We start from the raw sequence: 13,205 nt of genomic DNA on the forward strand, positions 1-13,205 counted from the left end.
AAAAAGAGACCCCAATGGTCACTACATTATGATTAAGGGGACAACACTTCAAGAAGAAATAACACTCATTAACATATACTCACCAAACGAAAGAGCACCAAAATATATCAGACAACTGTTGTCCTCTCTGAAAACAGACATCAGAGAAAACACATACGCAGTGGGAGACTTCAACACACCATTATCAACAATGGATAGATCAACAAGACAAAAAATAAGTAAAGAAACTAAAGCTCTAAATAAGGACCTAGAGCATTTGGGCTTAACAGACATCTATAGAACACTAAACCCAAAAAAAACGGAGTACACATTTTTCTCAAGCGCACACGGATCATTCTCCAGGATCGATCACATACTGGGGCACAAGACAAACATCAACAGATACACCAAGATTGAAATCATACCAACCATCTTTTCTGACCACGAAGGCATCAAACTAGAAATAAATCATAAAAAGAAGGCAAGGAACTATCCTACCTCATGGAGATTAAAAGCCACACTACTGGAAGACCACTGGACTAACGAGGAGATCAAAGAAGAAATTAAAAAATTCTTTGAATTGAATGACAAGGAGGACACCAATATCCTAAATGTATGGGATGCAGCAAAAGCAGTAATAAGAGGAAAATATATAGCAATAGAAGCTCACATCAAAAAACAAGAAAGAACTCAAAGAAACAACCTAATCTCGAAGCTCAAAGATCTAGAAAAAGAACAACAAAAAAACCCCAAAACCAGTAGAAGAAAAGAAATAATAAAAACCAAAGCAGAAATAAATGAAATTGAAACTAAAAAAAAATCCAAAAGATCAATGAAACCAAGAGCTGGTTCTTTGAAAAAATAAATAAAATAGACAAACCCCTAGCCAGGCTCACAAAGGAAAAAAGGGAGAAAGCACAAATACACAGGATCATAAATGAAAGAGGAGAAATCACAACGGACACAGCAGAAATCAAAAGAATAATCAGTAACTACTATGAACAGTTATATGGAAACAAGTTCAACAATCTAGAGGAGATGGACAAATTCCTACAACTCTACAATCACCCAAAGCTAGATAAAGAAGAAATAGAACACCTAAACAGACCAATTACAAGCAGCGAAATTGAAATGGTAATCAAAACCTCCCCAAAACAAAAGCCCAGGACCTGATGGATTTACAAATGAATTCTACCAAACATTCAGAGACGAATTAGTGCCTATCCTTCACAAACTCTTCCAAAAATTGAGAAGGAAGGGACAATACCAAACACGTTCTATGAAGCCAATATTACACTAATACCAAAACCGAATAAGGACAACACAAAAAAGGAAAACTATAGGCCAATCTCCCTAATGAACACTGATGCAAAAATCCTCAATAAAATTTTAGCTATCAGAATCCAACAATGTATCCATAAGATAATTCACCACGACCAAGTTGGATTCATTCCAGGGGCACAAGGATGGTTTAACATCCGAAAATCAATCAACGTTATCCAACACATCAACAAAAAGAAATATAAAAACCATATGATAATATCAATAGATGCTGAGAAAGCTTTCGACAAAGTGCAACACCCATTCATGATAAAAGCCCTTGAAATTCTTGGGATACAAGGAACATACCTCAACATCATAAAGGCCATCTATGACAAGCCAACAGCCAGTATCATTCTCAATGGTGAAAAGCTGAAAGCAATTCCATTAAGATCTAGAACAAGACAAGGATGTCCACTCTCACCACTGCTTTTCAATATAATACTGGAAGTCCTAGCCAGAGCAATAAGACAAGAGAAAGACATCCAAGGAATCCAAATAGGAAAAGAAGAAGTCAAACTATCACTATTTGCAGATGATATGATAATATACATAGAGAACCCCAAAATCTCCACAGAAAAACTAATTCAACTCATCAATCAATTCAGTAAAGTGGCAGGATACAAAATCAACACGCAAAAGTCAGTAGCCTTCCTATACACAAACAATAAATCTGAAGAAGAAGAAATCAAAAAAACCACCCCTTTTATTATCGAAACAAAAAAAATCAAATATTTGGGAATAAATCTAACAAAAGAGGTAAAGGACCTATACAAAGAAAACTATAAAACACTGTTAAAAGAAATAGAAGAAGACACAAAGAAATGGAAAGACATCCCCTGCTCATGGATTGGAAGAATAAACATTATTAAAATGGCCATCCTACCAAAAGCAATATACAGATTCAATGCTATTCCAATCAAAATCTCAATGGCATTCTTCAAAGAAATAGAACAATTATTGATGAAATTCATATGGAATCACCAAAAACCCCGAATAACCAAAGCTCTACTGAAAAAAAAAGAAGGAAATGGAGGCATCACACTCCCAGACTTCAAACTATACTACAAAGCCATAATCATCAAAACTGCATGGTATTGGAACAAGAACAGACATACAGACCAATGGAATCGAATAGAAAATCCAGAAATAAACCCACAGATTTATGGTCAACTAATCTTTGACAAAGGAGCAAAGACTATGCATTGGAGCAAAGAAAGTTTGTTCAATAAATGGTGCTGGGAAAACTGGGTCGCTACATGCAAAAGAATGAAGCTTGACCACTACCTCACACCATACACAAAAATCAACTCAAAATGGATTAAAGAACTAGACATAAGACCTGAAACCATAAAATACATAGAAGGAAATATAGGCGAAACACTACGGGATTTGCACATCAAAGACATCTTTACAGACACATCACCCAAAGCAGTGATAGTGAAGACAAAGATAAACAGCTGGGACTACATCAAATTAAAGAGCTTCTGCACAGCAAAAGAGACAATAACAAAAACAAAGAGAAACCCCACCAACTGGGAGAACATTTTTGCACCCAACACTAATGATAAAGGACTGATCACAAAAATCTGCAAAGAGCTGATGAGACTCAGCAACAACAAAGAAAATAATCCAGTCAAAAAATGGGCAGAAGAGCTAAAAAGAAACTTCTCTGAAGAGGAAATGCAAATGGCCAACAGACATATGAAAAAATGTTCAACATCACTTGTAATCAGGGAAATGCAAATCAAAACTACCATGAGATACCATCTCACACCGGTGAGAATGGCACATATTAAAAAAACTAGCAACAACAAATGTTGGCGAGGATGTGGAGAAAAAGGAACTCTTCTGCACTGTTGGTGGGAGTGCAAACTGGTCCAGCCACTATGGAGAGCTGTGTGGAGATTTCTGGACCTACTAAACATAGAGCTTCCATATGATCCAGCAATTCCACTCCTAGGTATTTACCCAAAGGACACAGAAACATCCATTCCAAAGAACACCTGCACCCCTATGTTTATAGCAGCACTGTTTACAATAGCTAAGCTTTGGAAACAACCCAAATGCCCAAAAATAGATGACTGGATCAAGAAGATGTGGTACATATATACCATGGAATATTACTCAGCATTCAAAAAAGATAAACACATGCAATTTGCAGCAACATGGATGGCGCTGGAAGGGATCATGCTCAGCGAAATAAGCCAAAAAGAAAAAGAAAAATACCGGATGGTCTCACTCATAGCAGGAATCTAGAAACTTAAATAAGGGACCAGGAAAATGAATATAAGAAAGTGAAAATCAAAATCAACAAAAACTATGAACCAGAGACACTTTTTGGGGGTGGGGGGCGGGAGGGGAAGGATTGGGGTCAGAATGGGGCATTTGCAATTGTATGGGGGAATATAAAAATAAAATTTAATATTAAAAAAAAAAAAGAAGAACAACGCCAGCAACCAGATGGCCCTCCTGTACCTTTCCATTCCTTGTGCCCTGCTTCCTGGTGAGTGACCTGGCTCTCCACATCATACGTTAGTTTTTCCTACTTTCATATTGGATATAAATGAAATAATACAGTTTATCCTCTTACTGAGTCTGCTTTCCTTCAACGTTATTGTGGAGTGAGCCATAAGGCTTTAACTTCTCACTGTTGATTGCTCATTTTTACTGTTGTATAGTGATTCAGTATGCAAATATATCACAGTATATTTGCCCATTTTACTACTGATGGATATTCGATGTAGCTTTCACAAATAACATTGCTATGAATATTTCAGTGTGTGTGCGCGTGTCTGCGTGTGTGTGAGTGAGCATATGCATGCATTTCTGTTGGATGAATACCTACGACTTGCATTGTTGAGTCATAGAGCGTGCACATGTTCCGCGTTAGTAAATACTGGTGAGACCTTTTCCGTGTTGGATTCATCCACACCTGCAGTGCACGAGACTCCGATATTCCACACTTTGAGGTGCTCAATATAGTCTTTCCGCTTTAGTCATTCTAGTGGTGTGGTAGCCCCTTGAGCTTTTATTTTCTCGATGACCAATGGCATCGGCATTTGTCTCATGTGCTTATTGGCCATTTGCCCATCAGCCCTTGCGAAGTGATTGTCCAAGTCCATTGCTCACTTTTCACTGGGTTGCCTTTTTCTTCTTATAGACGTTCATTAGGAATTTTTGTGCAAGTCCTTGTTCAAGTGTCCTCTGCTCTCCTTTTATATACTGGCTACCCCTGAGCACCCACCCTGGCTTTTTTCTCTTCTTGGTCTGCGTGCGCTCTTTGGTATGCATCGCCCAGTGATGGGGTTCAGCTTCCCTGATATGGACACTCTCTCTGAGGTTTTGGACCCCTACTCCAACTTTTAGCAGGTGGGCCAAGGTCAGCACCTGACTTAAACTTGGTAAAACCGACACTACTGTTTCCTTTACCCACCAACTCTGGCCTGTGTGTCTGTGTAGCTGTGTGTCTGTTTGTTCGCCAGCTGTGGCGTGGCCACGCAGCCAGGCATACAATTCATTAAGTTTGGGCCAGATGGGCTTTTTCCTTTCCTTACTCTCACTACTCCCAGCCCTCTGTCCAGAAATTCTGATGGGATCATATCAGACACAGCCATATAAGATGTTTCCTCCTTCACCTCACCCGTGTCCTCACCCCACGGGGAGGCCTACCCACACAGCAACCTAATCAGACTTCTGTCCTCCCATCTTCTCACCTTATCAACCCAAGTTTTACTCTCTAAAACAGCAATCTGGGGAATTGCTTGTTCTGTGTTAAAACTTTTTTTTTTTTAAGTTTTTAAAGAAGTTTTTAAAGCAGTGCCATTGAGATGTAGTTTACATACAATGGAATTCATCCATGTGTACAATTCAGCAGTTTTTAGTCCATCCACAGATTCTAACAACTTCCACCACAGTCAATTTTAGACCATTTTCAATCACCTCGAAAAGAAGCTCTGCTCCTTTAGCCATCACTGGTGCGCCCCTCTCCCCTCCTCCAGTGCAGCAGAAGCCGCTGATCTAACTTTTGTCTCTACAGGTCCCACTTCTGGACACTTCATGGGAATGTAGTCCCTGCATGGCTGGTCTCTGGGGCTGGCACTTCACTTTGCACCATCATATCGGGGCCATCCCTGATGGCAGCGCATGTCAGTCCTTCACCTCTCTGAGTGGCTGCGTAGGACTCCATAGTGTGGCCACACCAGACCTGGTGTATTCATTCTTCACTTGCTACACACTTGAGTTGTTTTCACACTTGGTTTAGATATTTATGCACAGTTTTTTGTGTGAGCATGGACATTTACTTCTCTTCCATGTATACTTCAGGTGATAACTTTTTGCCTGCAGAATTAAGCACATGAGTTTCAGCTTGACATTTGACAGCACCTGTGATCTCAATTTATAGAAAACTCCTGAAATACAAACTTCTGGAGGTACAAGCTTTGGTCACTAGATAGTCGCCAGACCTCAGCACCAAGCCAGGTTCTTAGGAGGAGGGAAATACTACATGCAGAGGAAATGGCCATATAGAACCGCAGGCAGCCTCGCCAATATAGGCAGCCTCAGCAACACATGCGCATTGCTGTATGTGTGTAACTACACACATGTGCACATGTACATGTGTGCACACATGCACTCAGTATATGTGTGCAGGTACGTGTGTGTGCCTTGCTTACCCGTGTGTGTATGTGTGCACTGCCTATTTTCCAGGGTATTCTCACCTCTTTCTGGCCTATGATGACTTGCTGGTCTAACATTCTATGCTCTCTTCTGGAGTCTACTTCCCCTTCCTCTTCTGTAGAGCTTTCCCATCTCCGCAGGCGTCACTTGTATTCCACAGCATTGTGTGCACACTTCCGTCACGACAGCCAACAAACACTTGCCACTGATCTCTTGACATGATCGTGGCAGCCTGGACCAAAAGGATTCATCCCCTGTGCATTCCTGGGGCCTCACACAGCGTGGCACACAGTAGGTGCCCAATAATTACTGCTGCGTGAATACAGGCTGTGTCATTGCTTCCTGCAAACCTTCCCCCACATGTCTTCTTTTCCCCTTGCCATATTTGAACTTTAAAGAAAGCAATGTTGATTTATCTTTCTTTTTAGCATAACATTCCTCTTTATGTCTGTTGCTGAGTCTGGCTTGGACCATCTGTCGTAACAACATGCAGTCTGAAGAAGTCTGCAAGTGAAACAAAAATCCCCCAGGCCCCGCCTTCAGCGCCCTTCTATTCTTACCCCAGGATTTTATTCCTTGTGTTTCCCACAAGGCTCTGCCAATGTTTTGTTTAGCTTTCTGTTTCTAAACTGCAATTATTTCAAGGAACTTCCATACACACACATCGTGCACAGAGATCGCCTGTGCCTTTACTGGAGCGAGGCACGTGGCTGTATTTAAGCGCACACAGCGCGCCATAAAATGGAATATGATTATTTAAGCAGATGGGTGATCCCTTGGATGGAAGAAACAAAAGCTGTTGGAATATAGTTTGGGTTTTTTTTTTTGTTTTTTTTTTTTTTTGCCTTTGGCCATATGATGTGTATCTTAGAGAATGAGTTTATGTTACATTATTAAACCCAGTGGTGTGAAATAGCAAGACTGATGTGAAATATCTTAAAGACATAGAAGGGGAAGTGGCAGTAACCCCTGCAAGAGACATCTCTAACTACTAGGATGAAACATTTATTTTTCATTTTTCTTGTAGTCATTTAAATAATTCCACAAACCCGCTCTGGGATGTGGATTATAATAGGGAACTATGCATTTAATTAAGGAATATCTCTTATTTACATTCACATTTTTCAGACTTGCTATTCTTCACAAGGATACTTTTATGATATAATAGAATAAATTCAAGTATGACCAAATTTTATTTAGTTTGAATTATCCACAATTGAGTTGAAAGAAGAGTAATGTGGGGGAGAAGAAATCTGGGTGGAATTAATTAGCCTTGAAGAGTGACAGTTACCTCATTCTTAACAGTATGTTTGGGGTGATGTCAGTTTCCTAGAAAGCTCCGATGTAAAATCACAGTGCTATTATCAGCGTCTTTATTTGAGATGAAAGCTACAGTGATGAACTATTAACCATGCTTCTGATCGGAACCAACCTCTTTCTGTAGTTTCTTATCCTGACTTGGGGCGCATTGCAGGAGTCTTTAGTTCTGTCTGCGGAGGAACCCGTCAAAAGCTACTCTGGGGGGTCACCCCTTCCTGCCTTCTCTTTGAGAAAATCTGTCCCTGTCACATGGTGCATTTTTCTCCAACATCTCTTACCCGTGGTTTTCACCCAGACCATACCAGCCCCAGTGGGGACACTTGTGGCCCCTACAGAGGTGGACACAGCAAGTGGGCAGGTGTTTGGGTAAGATGCCGGGAGGTTGTGAACTCTCATGACCACTGCTTCCCAGGGCTTGCCTTCACAGAATAAAGGTGGCCTCCGAGGAAGCTAACATGTACGTGGAAAGGCATCCCCGCTTCCCCATCCACTGTCTGTGGAGTGAAACCGGTGTAGTTTGTGAAACACCGCAGCATGGAGGCCCGGGGAATGGGCCGAACAATGAAAGCCTTGTAGTTAGTGATCAAAGCCCCCCTATTCGCCCCCCATTAAAGCAAGCTGAAGACTGCTTAGGGGTTCCCTGAACGTCTCACCACTGGTTTGATGCTGACCCGGCCCCAGCTCACGTCACCCTCCATCACCTTACACAAACCTAATCGCTTTTTGACGGTGCCTCCATGGGCGCTTTCTCCCTGGGCTCAGGCAGGCCGGGAATCTCATCATATGCTCCTCCCCAGCCTCAGACCAACACGCTGTTTAATATGGTCCCTGAGATTCCGTGGGGGCTGCAGTGGTGCCGGGGTGGGTTGAGATACACCGTGCGTGGACCGCCATGTCTAGGTCTTGTTTTGGGATTTTAGAAGTTGTTTCATTTATTCACACAAATGACAACCCAGAATGATACCCCTATCCACGTGCAATCTGAACCCCATATTCGTCACCGAGGACCCCATCAGTGCTCAAGAAATGAATTGAAAGGTCAAATGTGTGCCAACAGGCCAAATTTTTACTTGAGGTAGATAACACAGAAGCATCAAAAGTAGGCAAGATCGTGAAACTAGAAGATTTTATATAAAATGTGTACCCACTAATTTTGTGAAGTCTGTGCAGAAGCTTGGGACTGTGCATAGAGAAGGATTAAGAGAATGCAGCTGAGTCTAGCAGGTGCCTATTTCATGCACACACCCCCCAGCACAGCGCGAGTGCAGACACGGGGCCTGTGGGCGGGGGGCGGGGGAGAGGATGTAAAACCTGAATCGGAGACCGTGAGTCTGGGGGCCCCGGAGGGCACCTTTGCCAAAGTTCTGTTCACTGTCACTGCATGTGGTCAATGGAAAAGGCATTGTTGACTGGACGCTATTTTCAGAAAGCAGTTGTGTTTATTAAAATGCATTGCATAATATCTCCAATTTTAATTTAAACAAACGGTGACTAATTTCACTTAAAAACAGTTCTCAGCATAGCCACCTGAGAGCGCTGGTCCTACCCCCTGGTTCCCACCTCCGTTCCGGTAGCTTCTCCTGCCTGAGCCCCACCTGTGTCGGGCTAAGGCTCCAGCAAACCCCAGCAGAGGAGCCATGATCCCACGAGGTCTGCGTTCCGGGGCACGCATGGGCGGGATCCCAACCACACCACCTGCACGCTGGGCGCCTCAGTGCTCGGGAGTGGAACGGAGCATGGGCGCGGCGTGGGGACTCAGTTAAAATCCAGGGTAACTCGGCGGCTCATGTACAGCACGCGCAGTGGCAATGCCGTTGCCCCCCTAGCAGTCCCGCCTCTGCCCGCAGTGCCCTGAGCAGTTCTGGGCGACGCAGCCGTAGCCAGGCTGACGGGAGCCACGCCCGGAGCACCGTCTCACGGCCTTGCTTCTCTCTCTGCAGTGTTCAGCGAGGACCTCCACTCCAGCCTCTACTTTGTCAATGCATCTCTGCAAGAGGTAGTGTTTGCGAGCACCACGGGGACCCTGGTGCCCTGCCCCGCGGCGGGCATCCCTCCTGTGTCTCTCAGATGGTACCTGGCGACGGGCGAGGAGATCTACGATGTCCCCGGGATCCGCCACGTCCACCTCAACGGCACTCTCCAGATCTTCCCCTTCCCTCCTTCGAGCTTTAGTACCTTAATCCATGACAATACTTACTATTGCACAGCTGAAAATCCTTCAGGGAAAATTAGAAGTCAGGATGTCCACATCAAGGCTGGTGAGTACCGCCCCGGGGCTCAGCCCCTCTGGGGTGCTGGGAGGGGCGGGACAACACGCAGTGACCAGGCCCTCAGCCGGGAGCTCTGGGCCAGTCAGGCCCTGCCTGGACGAGGCTTCGCAGGGCCTCGCACTGTGGGAACTGAGCCATGACGGGGGGCATCAAGCTGGGAGGGCTTCGCTCTGCCCCACGTGTATCGTGTTTTGAGTAATGGAGCCTGAGTAAGCGTTTCACGTCCGCGGCCCAACCAGCCTGCTCCCTGCTCTGCTCCCACCCACCTCCCTGCACCTGCCCTGGAGGCAGGCCGTGAGCGGTGGAGGGGTGGGGAGGAGCGGGAGAGAGGAAGATGGACAGGGAGCTGGAGTGAAAGCACCGCATCATGCGTGTGGCTAGTGAAACAGGATCCGCGTGACACCCTCGCCCCCCTGGTGGACTAGAAAAGGCCCTTTAACGCTTTGGATCGTCACCTGTCGCTGTCATGTCTGCGTGTAAATCCTGGACCGGTTGTGTCCTTCCCGACATACTCTGCATGCACATTTTAATTGCTCTTGCTTTAAGTCAATCCGGGAACACAGCTGGAGATTCACAGACACGAAAAGTTAGTTTGTCCAACACAGGTTTCGTGAAGCCCTGAAAACAAACGCACGGCCAGACTCCACTTAGCAAACGGCGCTTTATTATTTTTTAGTCTTTCAAACACTCCGGTGGACAGACACCAGGGGGCGGCGGGGCAAAGGCACCTGGGCTCGGACTGTTGTCTTAGGCGCAGGTAGCTGGGGACGCGTTGTGATAATTTCTGCCTCCGGTGAGACAGTGCTGCTGGAAGATATCACAACATGAGCTAAATAGGAAATGTTTCTGAACTCCTGCCTATGATCTCTTTGATGTCAGCAATCAAACACGAGGCTGATTCATCCTGCCAGCTAGTCATTTCCCCAACTATATTTGGGTCTCCATGACATGCTCGTGAATTCCAAGTTCTGCACAAAAATGCACTTCAAGGAAGGGAGAGGTTTGCTTCTTAATCAAGAGAGATGAAAATTTGATAGCCCAGTGTAGGGTAAGTAAAGTATCAGGCTTTCCTGCCCTCCCGCCGTTAGGATGGATGATGGATCCCTGCGGTCCTGAGTGCATGCCTGATGGCGGCACCTGGAGCAGGGTGTGGGCATGCGTAAGTGGGTACACCTGGGCTGAAACTGGCTTTATAAAGGTGGCGTCATGGGGACGCCACCAGAGCGAGAAGAATGGAACAGAAGAGCGTGAAAGGAGCAGAGAAGTAAGGCCAGGAGAGAAGGCCGGAGAGCCCAGGAAGAGTGAAGATTTGCTGGGGGCTGGGAAGCCTGCCCGCCTGCCGTGCACCTGGTAAATCCCAATAAAAGTCCGCAAAAGCCACCGAGGGCTCCAGGACTCCTTCTTCACCCCGTCTGTTCAGATTAGGGAGACCCTGCTCTGGCCCTTCCTGACGCTACACCCAGATAATTAAAATCAAGTGAAGGAGATTTTGGAAGAAGCTGGAGACCTGCCCAACAGGAGGGCCTGGCGAGTGTCTTTCCCTTTGCAGGCTGGAGTGTGAATGACTTGTGAAAAGTGTTTATAATCTACAAAGCGCCACTTACAGAAAAACCGCACCCTCACACAGTGACTCTGTGCTGAGCTGCTGTTTCTGCTGTGGGTTTCCCGTCAGGTAAATGCCACGCTGCTCCTGCTGGAAACGCCATCTTCTGAGTAGGTCATGGGACTGTGGGTTTTGCAGACACGTGAGCCTTGGAGAGTGGGCCCTGCACGTCTGGCCTGGCAGGCGCCGCCCACCCCCTTCCACACGGGTCGGTGGCTGCTGGTCCTCAGCCGAGCCCCCCGAGGCCGGGTCCAGCATGAAGTGGTTGGGCTGTCAGCTTGCACCTGAGATGGTCACTTCCCCAAACGAACTTCTTGCCTCATGTTACTTCCTATGAGAACACACGACGGCCTGCTACTCCCTTACATCGCTCACGGGGGGCTCGGAAGCCGCTGTCACCATTCTCTGCAGCCGTGAGGACGGGCCCTCGGCGCGGGGCGGGCGAGGATGCGGTGACGGGACGGTGCGGAGCGAGGCTGACATAGGACAAGCGCAGCTCGGGCGGCTCCTCCTGTGTCAGGACCCCCACGCGTCTAAACATCCCCGCAGTCTGGCGCTGGGGTTTCCTGGGGTAACCCACTCGGGAAAATGGCTCATACTGTCCGTGACAGCCCGGATGTCTCTTCTTGGTAGTTTCCGGGGGCTTTGACGTAGGTCTCGGGGTCCGCAAGAGGGAGACTGACCCTCCGAGCCTCATGCTAGTGACCCCGGGCCCACTCCCGCCTGATTCCCGCCGGCCCTCTCTGCGCTGACGACGAGGCTGCACGGGGGCTGCGAGCAGCCCGGCCACCCGCCCCGCGGTGCGCGGGACACCTCGCAGCTGTGGGCGCTGAGTGAGTGTGGTCGCTGCCTCTGGGCTGGGACCTCCGCTGTTTGGAGGTCTTCCTGCCCCAGCCCCTCCTCTTCAATGTGAGGAAAACAAAGCTCTGGAGAAGCAACTTCACGCCGGGACTCTCTGAGCTGAGTGGCGACGCTGCTGGGATTAGGCGTCTGGGTGTTTCCTCATCCCAGAGGCAGAGGCCTTGCCGACCCTGGCGGTGCTGTGGACCCTGGCTTCACACCCCCATCTGGCAGGCGCTGCTTGGGGGCCGTGCTCACACTGGTGTGGCATGAGTGACCGTCACAAGCGCCCAGGTCGTGACGCCAGAACTGCAGTCCCTGCTGTGTAGACAGGAGAGAACTTTCTTCCTGAGGCTGGGTTTAGACCCAGGCATCTGGGTTTTCAGGGTGGGCACCGAACCATAGCACCCCCCGTCTCTGGCTCACACAGCTTGCTCAGAGAAGTCCCCTCTGAAGGCTGATGGGGTCACCTCCACTGGGGAGAGTTTGGGATGACTCTCCAAGCAGCCTCCTTCCTAAGATGGGGGCAGAGTGATTGTCTCTGAACCGCTTTGCAGCTGACATGACAAAACTGACTTAGGAGTAATCTGAATCGTCAGCTCATTTTCAAGGATTCCCAGGAAAGGTTGACTTTCTCCATTTATATATATATGTACATGTGTGCGCATATGCATGTGTGTGTGTACAGATGAAAATGTGGATGGAGTGAGACATTCTTAGGTCTTCAAGGACGTGAGGGTGTCATGATAACGCCCCGGTGCAGATGCACTTGGTGAGCGACTGCCCACAGCGGTGCTCCAGAGGACAGCTATAGGTGGTCACTCATTGTCAGCGGAATGGACGTGGCTAATGGACACGACCTGCAGGTTCTTACATTTCTTCCAGCGAAAACATCTGACCGATGACTGCGAGCCGCCGAGGTGCTGGGTGAGCTGTCCCGGGGTGACCTGACGCGGCCTCTCAGAGTCTGTCCTTGCCTTCCAGTTTTGCGGGAGCCCTATACAGTCCGTGTGGAGGACCAGAAAACCATGAGAGGCAATGTTGCAGTCTTCAAGTGCATTATCCCCTCCTCGGTGGAGGCGTACATCGCTGTCGTCTCGTGGGAGAAAGACACTGTCTCACTCATCTCAGGTAGGGCGCAGCCGGGCGTGGGGGCTCCCCTGCTGGGGTGCGCTGAGGCCCAGCGGGGTCTC

The 13,205-nt window shown here is 47.1% G+C and overlaps 1 protein-coding gene across 1 annotated transcript in view; it reads left to right on the forward strand.

Moving 5' to 3' along the window:
- Positions 1-13,205, forward strand: part of DSCAM (DS cell adhesion molecule) — a 433,598-nt gene that overhangs the window by 72,968 nt on the left and 347,425 nt on the right. Inside the window, exons 2-3 of the mRNA XM_037524927.1 lie at positions 9,240-9,557; positions 12,997-13,143. Coding sequence (XP_037380824.1) covers positions 9,240-9,557; positions 12,997-13,143 — 465 coding nt within the window. The remainder of the gene's footprint in view (positions 1-9,239; positions 9,558-12,996; positions 13,144-13,205) is intronic.

This window comes from Talpa occidentalis, unplaced genomic scaffold, assembly GCF_014898055.3.
Source record: "Talpa occidentalis isolate TD23 unplaced genomic scaffold, MPIMG_talOcc4v2.1 talOcc4.4, whole genome shotgun sequence".
NCBI classification, from domain to species: domain Eukaryota; kingdom Metazoa; phylum Chordata; class Mammalia; order Eulipotyphla; family Talpidae; genus Talpa; species Talpa occidentalis.